Source organism: Schistocerca serialis, chromosome 3 (assembly GCF_023864345.2).
Source record: "Schistocerca serialis cubense isolate TAMUIC-IGC-003099 chromosome 3, iqSchSeri2.2, whole genome shotgun sequence".
Taxonomy (NCBI): Eukaryota; Metazoa; Arthropoda; class Insecta; order Orthoptera; family Acrididae; genus Schistocerca; species Schistocerca serialis.
In genome coordinates, this window is record NC_064640.1 from 309,209,705 (window position 1) to 309,230,627 (window position 20,923).

At 37.9% G+C, this 20,923-nt stretch overlaps 1 protein-coding gene across 5 annotated transcripts in view; it reads left to right on the forward strand.

Annotated features, from left to right (window-relative positions):
- LOC126470106 (rho GTPase-activating protein 190) overlaps nt 1–20,923 on the forward strand; it is a 293,491-nt gene that overhangs the window by 105,089 nt on the left and 167,479 nt on the right. For all 5 annotated transcript variants that reach the window (XM_050097683.1, XM_050097685.1, XM_050097686.1 and 2 more), the window contains exons 14-15: nt 3,126–3,377; nt 8,215–8,393. In XM_050097683.1, coding sequence (XP_049953640.1) covers nt 3,126–3,377; nt 8,215–8,393 — 431 coding nt within the window. The remainder of the gene's footprint in view (nt 1–3,125; nt 3,378–8,214; nt 8,394–20,923) is intronic.

Sequence of the window (20,923 nt, forward strand, 5' to 3'; positions counted from 1 at the left end):
ACCAAGAATAACTCCGAAAGTATGATAGGAGCTGAAATGTTTGTGGGACAAAAGTTGCATGGGAAATTGGGGGCCATAATATGACGTTGGTTTTTTGTTGCTAGGTGAGGTTGCTTCAGAGATATGAAGGTCAACTTTGTTTTTTTTTTAAATGGGATGCTAAAGTTTGGTACTTATTTTATGATAGCGGCTATCGAGACGAATCCCGTGATGTGTAACAGTAAGGTCTTTGAAGGTCAACGGAGGTCACAAAGGTGGAATGAACTTCCATTTACGGAAAGTGTTTGAAGTGATAACCATTGGTACCAATGCACAGTTCTCCCTTCCATATCTTCAGGTGTAGTTGTAATGTCTTTATAAACCATGTCTTTTTCCAAACCCCACAAGAAAAAATCCAGAGGCATCAAGTCTGGTGAATGAGCTGGCCATGACACGTCTCCGCGTCCAATCCAACGATTTGGGAATTGTCTCTGCAACTCATTTCTAGCACATCAGCAAAAAATGTGCCAGGCACCCATCGTGTTGATACCACATTCTGTTCCTTGTTTCTAAAGGTATTTCTTCCCATAACAGACCTAATGTTTCTTGCATGAATGTGGTGTACTTCCTACCATTAAAATTTCCTTCGATGAAATAGGGACCTGTAATTCTGTCCTCCAGAATCTCACACCATACATGTACCGACCAAGGTTTTTGGTGTGCTACTTGCCGCAGCCAACATGGATTTTCAGTTACCCAATAATGCATGTTATGAAAATTAACATTTCCATGGTTTGTGAATGTAGCCTCTTCAGTAAATAAAATCAAATTAATAAATGTGTCATCCCTCTGAATCTGAAGTTGAGCCCTTTGGCAGAATTCAGTGTGATGCATACAGTCCATACCAGTTAATTCTTGGTGGAGACTGATACTGTAAGAGTGATATTTATGGCAATGCAGAACATGAACAACACTACTCTGGCTCATGCCAGATTCCCTTGCAGTTTGACGTGAACTAACTCAAGGTTCTCGAACCCTAGTGGCAAGAGTACCAATTTCCATTTCCTTGTTAGTAACTTTCCTTTGCTGGATATGTTTCTGATGTGTTAATGATCCAGTTGTTCTCAGTTTATCATACACATATTTAAATGTACAATGTGTAGGGTGAGTACCTACCTGCAGCTATGCCTTAAAGGATAGCCAGTTTCACAACAAGTTCCACGACAGACTGTTTCGCATTTCGTTGCATGCCATCACATCCCATCAGTTCTCATCACCCAGTTATACCAGTATGATTCTGTATCCATTCTTTAAGAGTAGATACCTAGCTGAACGTCCTCCATGGTTTCCAACTCTCAAGGAGTTCACCTTCGATCTTGATAGTGTAAAACTTTTGATCCTTGTGGCATGCCATTTTTATTTGAGCACTCATGGTGTTGGTTAATAGTTTGTTGTGAACATTTTTTGAATGCTGATGGTGTCTATTTTGTGAAGTGTAATATGTACATCCCATAGAAGTTTGATATCTGCACCTCCCAGACACTCCTTTTCTGTCACCCTTCTGATGCACATGGTAAGCCATTAGCAGCTAATATTTTTCCTGTCGTAATTGTTAACACAACACTTTCAAATGAGCCATACTGAAGATTGAACTTGCAGTCTGGCACTCAAGGGGTTGCTTGTAAGAAAGTGTATTACTCTATTTCACAGAGTAAAGTGGTCTGAGGATGATCCTATAAGAGATCAAAATCAGTCACTCAATGAAATAAATAACCTACATGCCATCAAGACTGCTGTTACTGAAGAGATTTTATTATAGTTTTATTGATCACTGTGCTTTTCCTGACAGTGATCCAAAATTTTTTTTTTTTTTTTTTTCAATTTGTTGTTTAGGAGATATACTTACTCAAATAATGATCTAGATAGAAATGTAATCAAATAATGCCCATCTCTGCTTACCACTACACTATGTGCTTTCTTCCTTTTTCTGGTCACTGCAGTTAATATCGTCGACTTTATTGAGTCACGTCAGTCCATTTGCTCGATTTACTCACAAGAACTTTCATGAACTATTCATTTACACAAATTTACAGTTGAACAGCTAATCAGTGAACTTAAGTAACATTCACTAATCCATTGTCATTTTCATTTTTGTTATACATGATCATCCACAATCGCTGTGGTAACATTTGGTGAAGCTCAGGTATACAGCTTACATGTTCTCCATAGATAACATGGAAAATAGAAAGTTGAAAAGAAATTCTAATTTCATTTCCATGCTTGCCAGACCCAGACTCATTTGTGCTACTACATTGTGAAGAAGCTGTATAGAGTCTGTGGTTTTTTTAGCTGCATGGCAGGGCCACTCAAAGAAAGCTTTACGATCCACTGTAACATAAGACGCTTGGAGACTAAAATTACATGCACAAATTCCCCCAGTGCATGGAAATGAGAATCTACAGCAAACTCAGTGTCAATAATATTCTACATAAGTGAAGTGGTGCAGTGGTTTATGTACTGAACCTGCATTTAGGAAGAGTAGAGCTCAAATCTTCATCTGACCAAACTGATTTAAGTTTTTCATTGCTTCCCTAATTCACTGAAGGAAAATGTCAAAATGGTTACTTTGAAATATACATTACCAGTTTCAGTTTCTAACGTTGTTAATCCAATCCTGTGCTCTTACTGTAATGGTCTTGTTGTCAATTGGACACTAAAGGCTAAACTTCCTTCCAAGAAGATTCTGAACATGAAGCTTAAGAAGAAAGATAATAAATAAATAAGTAAATAAAAAAAATAAAAATGCTACAAGATACTCTGCTTTAAAAAAGTTATAAAAATAAATATTATGCTGTTACTATGATATGTTATCTCACTCAAGCTGAGCTGTTGGTAAATATCAATGAAATTATAATATACATTTTTGATGTCTGTCTCCTCCCTTAATGAAGTGATTAATAGATGTGCCCTGTGAAAAGTATAAACCACCATTTTTCCTGTTTAATTAGTGAATATGATTATTGTTAAGTCCAGAAAATGCCTAATGATTGATCCATTGTGCAAGTATATCTGTCTATGTGAAAATTTAAGACATTAACATTTGTTCTGGTATCAGATTAAAAAGTACATAAATGTATTTGTTTCAGGATTATAATGTGCATGTTTTGTGGTGATCCATATTCTGTAGAAAATATTTTGGGGCCTCTTTTGAGTCACCAGTGCTGCTTTTTAAGTGGAGATCGAAGTATAATTTTAGAAACTTTTTTGGGTGACTCTAAACGCAAAGTTGAGGTTATCATTTCTTCATTCCATGGTGCCAATGCTTTTCGTGAGGAATTGGTCCATGGCTTCATCCTAGTCTACTCAACCAAGCGGAAAGCCTCTCTCGCAACTCTCAAGTATGTGACATTTTTTAGAAATTTACTTAACATGTTGTGTATCTCGTATATAATGTTAAAAACACTAAGACTGGTGAAATTTTAAGTAATAGCTAATTTTCGTATGTGAGTAAATTTTTAAATGTTCTTTTTGCTTAACTGACTATTACTGCAGTGGAACAGTTACTTCACAGAAGAAAAATGAACATCATGTACGTTAAGAAGTGAGAGTTAATTTTATAAACATTTAATGCTAGAAATAATTGTATTTTGCTATATTAATGAACTCAAATGTTGCTAGTTTGTTGTTGCGAAACATTTTCCCATTTCCAAACTTAGCAGCACAAGGCTAAGAAGAAAATTTCAAGTTTGTAAATTAACTGATCTGTTCGTATAATCTCCTTTTACATAAGATATGTATTTATGGCTGCTGTAACTTCTTCATTGTGCTCGAAAAAGGTTTTAGGCCCACAAATGGCGTTAGCTGTGGGAAAGTTAAAACGTGCTAAATCTGTTAGGTAGGATTGGAGGGTCCAGTAACTCACACATCAAATACACTAGTTTTCCAATTGTGCAAAATATCTTTTGAACGAGTAAAGGATATTCAACTTGCACTGTTTGTAAGAAATTTTAGATAGCCACTGTTTACTGCTACATATTGTTAGGGTGTATGCAGCATAACTAACAAGGGGAAGGCCCCCGACACGACCAACTGATTCAGCTCATATTTGCCAGGTCACTTGTGTACAGCCAAAAAGACATAATCTTAAGATATTTTGGCTTGACACTTCACCATTATCATGGTGTAATTGAAGCTATATGAATTATGCCAAATATTTTTTTACCTAAGAGTGACAAAGGTTGGAGTTTACATTCTTTAAATACTATGTTTGAAATTTGTTTTATAAATATTCAGTGACAGCTTACGTTATATGTATATCTTGATCATCTAATTATTATATTATGCCAGAGAGTTTTGATCCAGAGACACTTGCACATATGATAGAAAGACTTATGTTGTTCAACACTGGAGGTGTGCTTGCATGCATGTATGTTTACTGCTACAACTTGGATTTGTTGCAGCTACGAATATCACAAATGAGTGGCCTGTCACAATATACCTTCATATCATTTCCTAATATTGCCATTGCTCACACAAAGAGCATATATCTAGCATGTGTGATCTACAAGTAGTTCAGCACCTTTTGCGCCATAATTTTGTGTTTAATAATTCCTTTTGAAAAATTTGAGAGAAATTTTCCTATTTTGCTCTCTATGAGAGACCAGTACAATATGATATTCTTACATTTTAAGTAAAAATGAATAAAACCACTAGCAAAGTTCTGTCAGTTAACCGCCTTTTACAAAGGCATCATGGCGTAGTGTGTCCTCGAAGTCTTTCGCGACAGCATACGTGAGTAAAACATTCTCGGTTTTCCAGAGAGAAATTTTGCTATTTTGCTCTCTATGAGAGACCAGTACAATATGATATTCTTACATTTTAAGTAAAAATGAATAAAACCACTAGCAAAGTTCTGTCAGTTAACGAATTTTATTCGAATTTACGCGGCTGGAAAACCGAGAACATTTTATTCATCATGACATAGTGTGTTTAAGGAATGATGAGGGCACATGCATAGGGTGTGGTAGGCAAGCTGATCACAGCTGTACTGCATAGTCCAACACCATTCCACAACATTTACTATCTGAGGTTTGAAAAGCCTTCCATAAATTTTGAGTACCTGTACCCTTGTCATTTCCCCATACATTGTACCAACTGTGTATTTTCCATAACTTTTTTCTTTGCTTTCCAGTAAACATAGTGGTTTTATATGCATTACCTTTTGTCCTTGTTATCAGAACAACATCAATTTGTGTTTTAGATTGAACTATAAACAACATTGCATTTGGAACCCTGATACTCAAGTTTTGTTCGGTGTTAACTGCTTTTAGCTCTCTCTATCAGTTGGGTGAATGTTGGTCTTTCTTCTTGGGAAGTGAATGGACTTTGTTGTGTTAACATCTTGTATTTGTTGTTTATCCAATGAATGTATTCCATACTCAAGAGGACATTAGAAATGTATATATTTCTTTCATTTCCACAGAAGAGAATTTCTAACACATGGAACTACTAAATTTCCTCCCTTTGTGATTTTGTTATTTCATTAATCTACTGTTACATGGCCCATATACAGGGTGCCCATAATTAAAGTTCCAGTTTCAAAATACTGTAGAAAGAGAACCACAGCTCAGAATGACATCAGATTTGAACAGCAGATCATTGACACAGGGGGAAACGTCATAACAAAAAATTTAAATACAATTTTACCAACAGATGGTACTGTAAGAGCCTTAACATAAATGGGGTCGGTTACAAATGATAGATGAATTGCAGTACGACAGCTATGGTTTGATTTGCACATTACACCATCCGTACTGTTCAATGTGCATGACTGCACGGGTTCAGTACTGTTAGTTAGGTAATCCCATTCACCACGGCATAAAAAGCAAAATGTCATTGTGAGACTGGTGCAAGACATGTCCAGTATGCTGTGCACCATTTTCTGCGACATGCTGAAATAGAGGAACAGCATGTTCTGCAACAGATTGGAGTGTCTCAGGGGCACATACAGAATGCATTGCATAGTGTGTGCCTTCAGTTCAGCTACATTCATAACTGGAGCACTGAACACATCATCTTTGAGGTATACTTCACAGCCAGAAGTCACATGGATTAAGATCAGTGGATCTGAATGGCCAGGCTGATAATTCTAGCATTACTGAAACGCCTCTGCAGCAGTTGCTTCACTGGCTATGCAGTGTGCAGAGGGGGGCCATCTTGTGTAAAAATGATACCTCACACATCTATGCTGTTGAAAGGGTTGAAATGACATTGGTGCTCAAAATACTCTTATGCCATTTACCAGTGACGGTACAGGTAATGGGACCTGCATGACTCATCTCCTTGAAAAATTATGGTTGTACAACAATAAATGATGCCGTCAACCTACACCACACATTCATCTTTGCAGAATGGAATGGTACCAGTTGACGTGAATGAGGATTTTCTGTTGCTCATAATGTGCAATTCTGCTTTTTGTCATGTCCTTGAAGATGGAAGTGGACTTTGCCTGTCCACAGAATGTTCACTTCCATTTGAGCAAGAAATTCCAGAGTAAACGTTTGTTGTCATGGCAGATCAGCAGGAAGCAACTCCTGAACTTGGGTGATTTTGTATGGATAGCAAAAAAAGATGTTTTGTAGGATTCCACATTCGCAGGTATCTCCAATGTTCGGGCAATTCCCCATGCAATGCGTGTTCGCACACCACAGCTCGACCTCTGCTGCAGTGCTGTGGCCACATCGTAGAGAGATGGGGATCAACTGCTTCCCTCTCTGTACCAAATTACACTTCAAAAGAACCTTTTTTTCATATCTTTTTGTATCAGTTTCTCCAGACCTGTAGCACACGTCGGACCAATGCCTTTTGTCATACTCGTGAGTGTTCAGACTTTCTGCAGGGCTACAGGTGCAGAATCACCATTCTTATAAAAAACATTTCCACCAGCATGGTATCCTTCATGGAGACATTCGTGTCTGGCATATCGGACACAAACTGAGAAACAGCTGAGTGCCACACATCTGTTGGTGTGCATGTTCTGACGCTTACAAATTTTTTCTCTCCCATGACGTTTGCGCCATGTCAATATGCTGTTCAAATTTGACATCATTCTGAACAGTGGTTCTCTCTCTACAGTATTTTGAACCTGGAACTATAATTACAGACACCCTGTAGAATAGCTATTTACTAAAATAAATACATCTGACTTAGAAGAAGGGGGAGGAAGAGAAGAAGAATGGGCAAGAACTTCATAACCTGAAGTATTCTTCCATATTGAAATGATTATTACTCCTTTTTATGCCTTCAGGTCTAAGTCAGGTCGATAATGTAAAATTTACACCTCTGCACACATTATCAGTTTCTGCATAACGTTATGTATGGTAGTCATCTGAATATGAAAACAATGTAATTCTGATGCAGAAAAATGGTGGTTCCCACAACAGAGTCTTGCAAATCAAGGACTGATTTTACTTGGCAAAAGGAACTTTTAAATGGCAGCTGACAAACTGAGTTATAATGTTTTATGATGATTTTAAAGAAAGGCAATGATTCAGCATGAAGTTTGTTGGAGAAGAATGTAACAGGTATATGTGCCAACTGTTAATGTTATCTCAGAAATGAAGGTTCATTTTTGTGGAGGTGGCAAAAAAGGTGGATGAACAAAAGCCATTTGAGTGCATGTCAAATTCAGAATGCCAACAGTTAGAAAATTTTCAGAGGGGAAAAGTGGAACATTATTGCAAAGCTCAGATGTAGGTAATGAGTTTAACTGTGTACACAGAGTATCCTCTTTTTTTGTTTTGTCTCAAGAAACTTGATTTTGAGAGCCTGGTGTAACCTTAGCAACATAAAGCAAAATGGGATAATTTATCTCACTGGTAAATAGACCCTTTTTCACCTATGATGATGTCTTCCTGTTTTCCTGTGTTATACCTACATAATTCATTGCAGAGAAAATTAGAAAAAGAAAATGAGGAAACTCGGACAGCATGGTAGAATTAATAAGAATTGTGATAATGAATTAAATATAACACAGGCAGAGGAATATTTCTGTCCTTTGTTCGTATGTAATAACTCATTAGTAGTAGCTAAAAGTTGTTCTGCTTTTATCATGGTAATATTGTACTTTTTTTCCATGCTAGTCTGTAATACCTGTTGCATTTATGTTAAAATGATAGTGCTTTGCTTATACTTTATTTGATCTGTCTTGTAAATGATGATGTTTTATTTTTCCAGTGCATTCTCAATGAACATTCCAAATTTGCCAATACAAATTCTAGCTGTTACTGATACTGGTGGGGCAAATGCATTCTTTAGTAGTGATCTGAGTCATTTACTAATAACTGAGGGAAATGCTACAGCTGATAGACTTCAGGCACATTTTATGACTTCTACATCATCATGTCAGCAGAAAAGTAAGTCTTATGAACAATACATTTTAAATAATTGAAAATCAGAACTAAAGGTAATTAAACACTTAAATTAGAATATTAACTGGAATAGGGTAGGTGTGTGAAAGGGCATCGCTCAGAGGGTTTTGACTATGGTCTCTTCAATCCTTATGGATGTGCTATTGGTAACAGAAAATATTTTGCAAAGTGTTGCACTATTTTGGGTATTTATGGAGACCTTTTCACTCCTGACGTTTGTGTTGTGGTGTATGTTTCTATTGATTTAACTAAACTTTACCAAAAAATACTAGTTTATTTTGTGAGGAAAAAATAATACAGATTTAATTAATTGGAGCTACTGAGACCCCATAAAATAGTTCCTTTGTTATTGCCATGCTGTAAGTACAATAATAATAATAATAATAATAATAGCACTAATAATTATTTTTGTATTTTAAAACTGATATTGTTAGGAAATTATTTTCATATAGTGTGATGTCTGCAAATAAACTACAGGAAACCATTGTGTATACAGAAACTACTCCATGGTTCTGCAAGATAACTACTCTTTCATTTCCCCATCCTATACCACAAATCAATGCCTGTTGGAGTGGACCAAACAAGTGATAGTCAGAAGGGGCAAGATCGGGACTATATGGTGGATGATCAGTACTTCAAATTTGAGTTTGTGGAGCGTTTCAGCAGAGTGGGCAGCAGTATGCAGACGGGCATTGTCGTGCAACAACACAACACCTTTTGACTGCAATCCTTGGCATTTGCTTCGAATTGCGGGCTTTAGCCTGGCAGTAATCATCTCCTTGTGTTCCAGTACTGGACCTAGTGCGTCCCAAAAAACTGTAAGGATCAGTTTTCCTGCAGACGGTTGGGTCTTGAACTTTTTCTTGCATGGCGCATTTATATATTTCCATTCCATACTCTGTCTTTTAGTCTCCAGCTCGGAATGATGGATCCATGTTTCGTCACCAGTAATGATCCTGTCTAAGAAATTGTCCCCTTCGTTACCATAGTGATCCAAATGTTTTTCTGCAGATGTCCAAGCATGTTTGTTTATGCAACTGTGTGAGTTGTTTTGGGACCCATCTTGCACAAACTGTATGAAACTTAGTCTGTTGTGGATGATTTCGTAGGCAGAACCGTGACTAATTTCCAGACGATGTGCCACATCGTCAATAGTTAATCATCTGTCTAAGAGAATCATTTCATGTGAACGCTCAACGGTTTCTTCATTTGTGGCGGTAAACGGTCATCTGGCTCCTTCATCTTGAATCACACTTGTGTGACCATTTCGGAATTTTTCAGTCCATTCGTAGACACTCCGTTGTGGCAAAACACTGTTCCCATACTGTACTGAAAGTCTTCGATTAATTTCGGCCACTGATATGCCTTCTGACCACAAAAAATGCATCACTGAACGTTGCTCTTCTTTGGTGCAAATAGACAGCAGAGCAGCCGTGATTAACAGCACAGCAGTGATAACTAAGCTAATGTAGCAGCGTGAAAATTGCAAAGGTATAACAACAAATAAACAAAGCATGCGTCATCAACATAAAATGACAATACTACCAAAATAAACAAAAATATAACTAAATATGGATAATAATTGGCTTACCATTGTATTAAACAAATAATAACTAATTTAGAATAAACACTTGAAGGGTGAGTCCTTTGACCTAAATTTATGTGATCATGGCAGCATGGTAGTTAAGTTCATTTAAACTGAATAGGAAGGTTGTAGAAATAGCTCATTACAATAGAACATCATCAAATGAACTAATGAGCACAATAATAAAAGACTTGAATGAAGCAGTCACAAAAGTGTGCAAGTCATAAGGCAAATACAAAATAATAGTTTTAATTAAAGAGAATAATCCTAGGTGGGATTACAAAATTACAGTTTATGGCAGTAGAAAAATAAAAGCTGTCATTAACTCTGCATGTCACTTTCCTCTGAAACTCTGAAAAGATTGTTATTGGCTGTAGAAGCTGCACGTGTTCGACTACATAACTTGTGTAACAGTACTGTAAAGTCACACTTAGTATAGAATGGCACGTAGGGTGGAGGTCACTGTGGGGGCAGTTATATTAACCCAGATATTTAGCTGGTGTAATGCTGTAATATGGGCAGCAGCTCTCTCCAGTATGATATCTGCTGTTCCTGTGTCATCAACTGATCAAAGGGCTTGAGCAATTTGGTGGTGTTAGCATCTTGACGAACTAAGATGACAGGATGTGTACTAAGAGAGAAATTAAATTCCAGACTGATTAACAGTAATGGTTCAATAGTGATATTCAGAGTTTCCTTCTGTCATGTGTAGAACCAGATAAAAGGTGCCTTGAATAGAAATATGCTATTGTTAAGCGATACTCGGTATGTGTGTGGCATGAAATTCTAATCATAACAGGCAAGTGAAACCAGAATAGGGTGTTGTACAGCAGATGACCATCTGATTCTTATGTGGTAGATAATTTGACCATCAGTCTGGAAAATGCTGGCTATTTATTCCTGCTAATAATAAAAAAAATTCGCAAAGGAAGGTGTTGTGTATAAATGTAAACTGCCACAAATATAGTTTGAGGTGTACTGACAATCCTGTAAATCTCCAGTAGTCAAAGCTCTATGCATCTGTTGATCATGGCTGACAATTAGGTAGTCCTGCGTTTGGCAAGTTATTTATTTATGAGTAAATTTCTAAGGAATATGAAAGATTTAAAGCCTATATCCTTTCAGTTCACAATTCAGACAAGGGACAAGTATCTGCAAGTGAAGAACAAGTTTGGGATAATCATGAGTCAACTTCATAGTAACATAGTTATAATACAGGGGTATAAAGCTAGAAGTTAGGGGATATATAATTAGAAGTTGGTGGTGTGATTCTGTCAACTTCATAGTAACACAGTTATAATACAGGGGTATAAAGCTAGAAGTTAGGGGATATATAATTAGAAGTTGGTGGTATGATTCTGTTGAAATATTCATAAGGGTACAAAGGAAGGGTTCTGGAGGAATTGAAACCACACTGACCTTATTTTGTAGGTCAATCTGTATGGCTTACACTTAAGTGTGAACAGAGTTTATGTTGTAAATCATGGTTAGTAATATGTGGCAGTTACGTTACTAAATTGGTTGTATATAGCATCTGTACTATTTATTATGGCACAAAGAAGTTTGTAATGAGGTAGCAATTGGGTGGTGACTAGTCAAACTGGTATGTATGAGAGAATAAGGTTTCTTCACTATGTTCCTAGCATATGCTATTGTGTATGACAGTGGATTGTATATATTCAGCTAAGATAGACGCTTGTTGGATTTTGGCATTCTGTCATGAGCTGCCTTTATATTTAGGGGTGCTAAATAAGTGCTTTAAGATTGATACCTCCATCTTCAAACCAGGCTTGCGTGGTTCATGTGTGGGGGGAATAATTCTGGTAGGTGACGTAGCTGCATCTTTAATTGACCTATAATCTTGTTTACTTCTTTTATTATGTAAAAGGCTTCCGAGTTTCTGAGACTCATGAGTGTCAGAACTAGTTCGTATAACTGCTTTGAAAGTGCTCAAATTGTTTCCTCTCATCATTCCCAACAAGGTAACAAAAGCAAAACTCATGGACATAGACGGGTGCAGGAGAGTGCCAGAAACTAATGTGACAAATAATAATGCTTGGGTAATTAAAGGAGCTTGTACAAATCAGAATGAAGGGCTTATACAGTTTCCATATCATCCTTCAGGTTAAGAGCTCAAAAATTTCCTTTATGTAAGACAGTAGCTTCCATCAGAAGAATGGAACTGTACTCGAAGGTGGTGAAGAATTTGCATTTGTCAAGGTGATTCCAAGTGTGATTGGTATCCAATGTCATGACCTTATTGACCACTCTAATGTCTATGCAAATGTGATAAGCCTTTTCTCCATTACTAAAGGAAGCAGTGGAAAGTGAGGTTGGAATATCAACAGTTATGGAAATGATAGATTGTTGCTCACCGTAAAGATGACAGGTTCAGTTGCAAGCAGGCACAATGAAAAGACTGTTACACATTAAGCTTTTGGCCAAAGCCTTTATCAGAAAAGCTTTCTCTCTCTCTCTCTCTCTCTCTCTCTCTCTCTCTCTCTCTCACACACACACACACACACACACACACACGACTGCCCTCTCTGGCTGCTCAGGAGCTATTGTATTCTGGAGGTGTTAGAAGTATGGAGAAAGGTAAGTCACTGGATTGTGGTGATGCACTTCCCTCCTTCATACATCTGCAAACTGAAGAGCAAGCTGGGGATTCCCCACTTTATCTACCCCTCTACATCACAAGAAGCTACTATGGAGTGCTTCACAAAGTTATACTGATCCTCCACAGTACGCCTTATGAATCATTGGCGACGCAGTGCACAGGCATGCCAGGGCATGTTTATTTTCCACAGTGTGTTAACACTACATGTAATGCAGATATGAATCACTAATAATATTAGCACAAGAAACACATATCAACAGAATTTGCGATCTCTTCACACCTTCCTGCACTGCTAAGAAGAAATTGATTCTTAATCATCCTATACGGCAGCTGCAGTGTTTTTGCGGGACAGGCAATTTTCACTGTCACGGGCACTGCTTGCTTTTCAGTTTACAGATATATTATACCTCACCGGCGTTTCCTGTCTGTCCTTTTTTTTTTTTGTTGTTGTTGTTGATAGAGAAAGTAACTTCACAGAGCCTGTGGAGTTATTTTAAGTTTATTGAGTGAGCGTTTATTTGCACTTGTCAAGTGGGCTCTTATGTAACTGTCAGCTGCGTCCCATACAGAAGAGCATATCCCAAGAGTAACTTGCTGTCAGGATGTATTTGAAAATGCCGGTTTCATTGTCTCCACTACCATGTTTGGAATACTTTTCACAGTATGAGGATTATCAAATGATGATCCCAGCCACAGTTCTCCCAACATGTGAAGAGGCCCAGAGCCTTCAGTTGTCTCCCCCTGCGCTCTGCAATAGAAGTAGAACACCTAGGTGTTATGTGTTATGAAACTTTAGATATTTCAACATAAGTCAAGCAGTGCATTACAGCAAATTACTGTTCTAGACATGAACACAATTAGTCCAATTCCACCAGACACATTCACTACCATCCTGGAAGATATATTGTGGATGAATGGTATGTGGCTCCACTCAGTGCAGCCCATTCTATAAGTGCCAGCAATTCCTGAATGGAAGAGATTTATGCAGTCTACCAGTAGCACAATTAGTAGTGAGATAAGTGCAGTAACTGTCTGACCATTCATTAATTCATCACCAAGTGACTACAAAATAATTACATGGCTTTACAATACACTTTACAATACAGCAGCAAGGTGCCACATATACTATTCCAATTCCTTTCCCACCAGAACTACATAGATCTTCGACAACATCACACTTACAAATTAAACACTTTTCAGCCGTCATTGACAGGAACGTGTTTTTGCATAGAAGCTCACTTAACAACTGCAAATAAGTAGCCTACTCATTTAATAAACTGAAAATAACTTCACTATATAAACGTGGTTAGAGAAGTTATTTTGTCTGTTCACATAAGAGAAATGGACAGGAAATGCTGGGGAGGTATAGTTTGTTCACAGAAAAGTGTGCATTGGTTGAAATGGAAGAAATTTCCTTTTCTGGAAAAACACTGCAGCTGCCATACACGGTGAATTGGAATCAGTTTCTCCTCAAACAGTGTAGAGCAGTGAAGAGAGGCTTAGGAAGATTCTGTCCGTGTACGTTTCTTGTGTTAGTAACCATCCCCTGTGGGCATGCCTTCACATGACATGCTGTGGGGGGTTGGTATAACTTTGTGAAGCATTTTGTATTTGCATCTTGTGATGTAGTGCAGTAGATAGAGTAGGGAATCACCTGCTTGCTCTTCAGTTTGCAGACACACAAATGTGGGAAATGCATGACCAAGTGACTTATCTTCCCTCACACTTCTGACTTCCAACCCCCTTTTCCACACTATTACATGCCCAGAATACAATTTACTCATTAATATGATTCTCCTGCAGTTAGATGTGACACACACACTTAAAATTTGTTTATAACCCACTACATGTAACAATAAACATCAATTTTACACCAATTAAAACACTAGTTTTAATAATCTGCTAATTTTCTGCCCCTTGCAACATGGAAGCTATTAGTCCCAGAGAAAAAAAATGAATTGGAACCTTTTTGTAGGAGATTTAATGTGGTTTACTTTTGCACTTCGAAACATTTTTGGTAGATGTTCCATAAAATTTCAGACCCGCATAAATTCAGTTTCTTCTTCTTCTAATATTTCGGCTGAATACCTCCAGCCATCTTCAGAGTGAGCCAGGGTGACTAATGCTCCATCACTTGCTATGTCCTTTTACACCCGAGGACTGTGGCTGAAGGTACACAAGGCGCCAGAGACGTTGATAGGCCACATATGCATGGAAATTAAATCTGTGGCTGTGCAGTCGTTCCACATGGTGATATTGATGTGTCATGGAGTGCTGCACCATTTTTATGTCTTTGTGATTTAATTACAGAAATTGGTGGATTCCATGATTTGTCCAAGTTGTAATTGGGCCATCCCAGCTCGACCATCTTCAATTTTGATGAAATTTGTACAGGATGTACCTGAGGGCCCTACATGAACTTAGGCAAAGTATCAGGCTCACCTGTAATTTGGTTGAAGTGCTAGAACCATTTTCATGAAGACCAGTTTTACAGAGACCGAAAAGTCGCGAAGAAATCTTCAAGTTTGGCATTCCACTGTTCCTAATATAAAAGAGCTAGACCCTTGCTTCTGGGTATAGTGGTACAACTTTGTGTGCATTACACACAAATGTTGCAAGTAGAGTTCAGAAAGCAATGCATTTAGCATAATCTTAGTTCAAAGTGGGCAACAAATCATGTCACGAGAAATTTGCACCATAGTTTAATGAGGCATAAAGTAGTGGGGAAAGTACACTATGGACCTGGGCTTTTGCCAAACTACTGTCTGTCTGGGTGTTTAGTATATCACAAATTTTGGCCTGGCTTGTGTGTTAAATTACTGTGCTACCATCCTGTAAATTTGCTAAAAAACATGAATGTATCAAAATATACCCGTATTCAAAGTCATGTATCTCAAAATGGACACCTACCACATTACATTCATTAACACCATTCAACAGAGCACGTTTCATTCTATTAGAAAAACTTATTTTCATTTTGGTGTCTCTTTGGGTAAGGTGCAAAAAATTCGCCTAAACTATTGACTGTTTTGGTAATTCGGAAAATCCTTGCATTGGTCCATGGTGGCTATGCCACTACGAATCTCAGGACTGGTAACCCCATTGCCAAGGGGTCATGCCCAATAGCCATGCAAGGTCAGCCATGGGTGGGTTTCTTTGCTGCAGATTCCCAAGCCTGAAACTGGGTGTCTAGCAGGTTCCCAAGCCTTTTTTTGGGTCTCTCTTTGGTTCCCAAGCCGTCATACAGAATTCTTCAATTGTTGAATGTTTTAAATTTTTTGCTGAAGTCCAAAACTATTGCTTCCGGCAAACTGTATTGCTGCCCTGTCGTTGAAGCACCTGGGACTGGTATGACTGCAATTATCTATTGTTCTAGGATCCAGCATATGTCTTTTCTAGTAGGCCAATGAAATGATTGAGCAGCTCCATGAGGATGCATGAAATTAATCAAGGCATCTTTTTCTTCACATTGAACTTCACAGATATTTCCTATCCACCATTTTCCATCATAAACACAAGCGACATACTGGCCAGGTTGTAGTTCATTAATGGCAACATATTTAGTAGCAACTTTAGCATGTTGGTTAACATTTGCTGTAAAGGACAATGTATCATTTGATACTCTGTGAGTCTTAAGTTGCTTTTCGTCCACGAGACTCAGAGTGCCATAGACACAGGTTCACAGGTAGATGCCGTGTTTCTTGACTTCCGCAAGGCGTTTGATACAGTTCCCCACAGTCGTTTAATGAACAAAGTAAGAGCATATGGACTATCGCAACAATTGTGTGATTGGATTGAAGAGTTCCTAGATAACAGAACACAGCATGTTATTCTCAATGGAGAGAAGTCTTCCGAAGTAAGAGTGATCTCAGGTGTACCGCAGGGGAGTGTCATAGGACCGTTGCTATTCACAATATACATAAATGACCTTGTGGATGACATCAGAAGTTCACTGAGGCTTTTTGCAGATGATGCTGTGGTGTATCGAGAGGTTGTAACAATGGAAAATTGTACTGAAATGCAGGAGGATCTGCAGTGAATTGACGCATGGTGCAGGGAAAGGCAATTGAATCTCAATGTAGACAAGTGTAATATGCTGCGAATACATAGAAAGATAGATCCCTTATCATTTAGCTACAAAATAGCAGGTCAGCAACTGGAAGCAGTTAATTCCATAAATTATCTGGGAGTACGCATTAGGAGTGATTTAAAATGGAATGATCATATCAAGTTGATCGTCGGTAAAGCAGATGCCAGACTGATATTCATTGGAAGAATCCTAAAGAAATGCAATCCAAAAACAAAGGAAGTAGGTTACAGTACGCTTGTTCGCCCACTGCTTGAATACTGCTCACCGGTGTGGGATCTGTACCAGATAGGGTTGATAGAAGAGATGTAGAAGATCCAACGGAGAGCAGCGCGCTTCGTTACAGGATCATTTAGTAATCGCGAAAGTGTTACGGAGATGATAGATAAACTCCAGTGGAAGACTCTGCAGGAGAGATGCTCAGTAGCTCGGTATGGGCTTTTGTTAAAGTTTCGAGAACATACCTTCACCAAAGAGTCAAGCAGTATATTGATCCCTCCTACATATATCTCGCGAAGAGACCATGAGGATAAAATCAGAGAGATTAGAGCCCACACAGAAGCATACCGATAATCCTTCTTTCCACGGACAATACGAGACTGGAACAGAAGGGAGAACTGATAGAGGTACTCAGGGTACCCACCCTCACACACCGTCAGGTGGCTTGCGGAGTATGGATGTAGATGTAGAATTGGCACCATACGGTGATGGTCTCTTGTACCAGACACTGTACATCCATCCTCAAAATGTTTCTCTTGATCAATTTTTGCATTTTCAATAATTTCTTTTTTAATATAAATGAACATTTTTTTCAATATTTATACAAATTGGTCCATGGTGGCTATGCCACTACCAGTCTCAAGACTGGTAACCCCATTGCCAAGGGACCACGCCCAATAGCCATGCAAGGTCAGCCATGGGTGGGTTTCCTTACTGATCAGTTGGTGTTAAGATTTGGTTGTCAGTCGGGTGTTGGCGGCTATCTCTTGCTGCTAAACGCTTAACTGTACCCCCAGTTCCATCACATGGTGATTTCCCATGGCTTGTTACGAAAAAAATTCAATTCTGCAGTAATGCCAAAATCTTTTTGATGATGGCAAAGATCTACATAGCTCTTAAAATTTTTGCACTGTGCCACAGAACCATCGCTAAAATAATGAATATGCTTAATTTCTTTAAAAATGCACTTAAGGGATTTGATCAAGTACATTAAAAATACATGAACTGCAACTGTGTCATGTCAGAGGCAATCACTGATTATGCAGTAGCTGACACTCTTTAGGTCTTCATTACCCTTGTAGTAAATGACAAATGTATATATTGTAGCTCGACTATTTTCCCAATGGAATCCCTGCACTGCATCTTGGACAACAAAGGAGTAATTTTCTGCGAAATCCATTAATATAATGAATTCTCCTGGTTTGAGACCTTCTTTAGTGAACTTCAAATGCTTGCTCCGATGCTTTGCAATGTAGTTGTGAGTAGAAAGGACCAACAGTTTTGTAACTAATAGTTCAATAAATTCTTCAACTGTCATTTCTCTGGTTTCAAGTGTATCTCTATGAGTGTGAGTCCATTGTTTGAACTGAATTGTATCCTCAGGATCAATATCTGCAAAAGCGCTTTCCAAATATTCATTTAGAGCTTCTGTTCCTGGACACATTTCACAGTGATGAAGCATGCAATTCTTTGTTTCCAAATTACAGACAATTTTGCTCAGTAAAATTTTGTAATCTTCTTTTATTGGGCTATGTGCTAACATTAGTTTCACACTTTGATGTATTGTGCAGACACAAACTGAATGTGAACCATCTTGTGCCTACAGTCACACACCACTTTGGCCTTAATTCACAAAATTTGGAAAATCCAATTTCCGGTCCATTTTTATTGCAGTACACAGCAAACATTTCTTTTAAGTTGCTCAGTAATAAGTATTTCTGTTTTTTAACTTTTTCTCCATCTATCCGAACAGTAATACAGTCCGTTTTTCCTGAACCAATCTGACTAAACTCTTCATCATAAAAATGTTCTGTGGCTCTTGCCCTCACATCCTCGGAAAGCTTTTTCCCACATTTACCTTTGGGCTGTGCCAATAATCCCTGTTCAGCTTCTAACTTTCTAGCCTCCCTTACCATTCTTTGTGAAACACAAAATTCTTCCATAGTCTTTTTGATGGACCAGCTTTGGGGAACTAAGGTCAAAATTGCAATTTTCTCGTTATTATTTGATATATGTAATTTTTCTTTCAATTCTTGGATCAGTTCAATGTAGTCTGAACAAGTCAATCATTGATTGCTTGTGAATGGTTGCTCCAATTCACTGGGATCAAGTCCTCACACTTCTGCAATTTTCTTAATAATTGCACCTTCAACTTTATGTATTTTGCGCTTTGCATATCCTTTTGTATCCCTTGCACCAATTTGTTGAAATTTTAATGGTGATATTCCAACAGATGTTAAGCTTGTATTCAAATTGTGACCAACATTAGTCTCATTATCTTCGTCTGACTGATATGTAACGTCCATTTGTGAGTATTTCAGTGTATCAAATTCCTTTCTACAGGAAGGGCACATTTTTTGGCTTGGTTTAATATCGGACATGGTTATCCTTTTTAGTAGGTCAGGTGTTTCTATGTTGATTGAGCGCAAGCTTTTTCGTGCAGTGTGGTTTTTCTTGCCAAATGGGTTGCAGCATGATCTTTGCAAAAATTCAAATCTTTTTAGTAGTATAGCTTCATGATGGAAGCACAGTTGAGTATTTTCGGTAGAGTGTAAACCACACCATCTAGTAAGTAATTTTTGTTCTTCTAAGGAATGTTGCTTTACAGCTTTCAGTCCTTTTAAGGCACTGTATGTCATTAAATGGCATGGGGAATCAGTATTTCCAAAACTGCATACATTAAATTGATCTTGTTCTTCCAGTTTAGCAACAACTTGATATACTTCAGACACTAAAAGGAAATTCTCAAGTCCTAAATAAAGAAATGAAATAAAATTAATAAGCATTCAGATTCCCAAAAATTATGTAGCAGTCTCTAGTACAGTTAAATGGTTAAATTTAGCAATGAACCTGTCACAAACAGGTTTAAAATCACTTAATAAACAGCAAAATGAATATTTAAACAATGAAGACATAATCAACAAAATACCAAGTTTTAGGCGACATTTTTGCACCTTAACCAAAGGGACACCAAAATGAAAATAAGTTTTTCTAGTAGAATGAAATGTGCTCTGCTGAATGGTGTTAATGAGTGTAATGTGGTATGTGTCTATTTTGAGATACATGACTTTGAACATGGGTATATTTTGATACGTTCATGTTTTTTAGCAAATTTACAGGATGGTAGCACAGTAATTTAACACACAAGCCAGGCCAAAATTTGTGATATACTAAACACCCAGACAGACAGTAGTTTGGCAAAATACCAGGTCCATAGTGTACTTTCTCCACTACTTTATGCCTCATTAAACTATGGTGCAAATTTCTCGTGACATGATTTGTTGCCCACTTTGAACTAAGATTATGCTAAATGCATTGCTTTCTGAACTCTACTTGCAACATTTGTGTGTAAAGCACACAAAGTTGTACCACTATACCCAGAAGCAAGAGTCTAGCTCTTTTATGTTAGGAACAGTGGAATGACAAACTTAGCAATTTCTTCATGACTTTTCGGTCTCTGTAAAAGTGGTCTTCATGAAAATGGTTCTAGCACCTCAACCAAATTACAGGTGAACCTGAAACTGTGCGTAAGTTCATGTAGGGCCCTCAGGTACATCCTGTACAAATTTCATCAAAATTGAAGATGGTCGGCTCGTAGCCCTAGGACACTTCATGTGGAATTACCCAATTAAATCACAAAGACTTTGTGAGAGTGCAGCTCTCCGTGACACATCAATATCACCATGTGGAACGACTTTGTAGCCATAGATTTAATTTCCATGCATATCTGGCTTATCAACGTCTCTGGCGCCTTGTGTATCTTTGGCCGCGTACACAATGGGTCGGTCCTTGAGTGTAAAAGAATTGAGCAAGTGCTGGACCGTTAGTCACCTTGGCTCACTCTGAAGAGGGCTGGAAGGTATTTAGCTGAGATATTAAAAGAAGAAGAAGCTGAATTTATGCAGCTAAATGCCCGAAATTTTAAGGAACAGTCTTCACGCCGCAATAATGTGAAGGTGCACATTTTTGCTAGAAGTCACGGTTTTCAAGTTATGAAAGAAAAA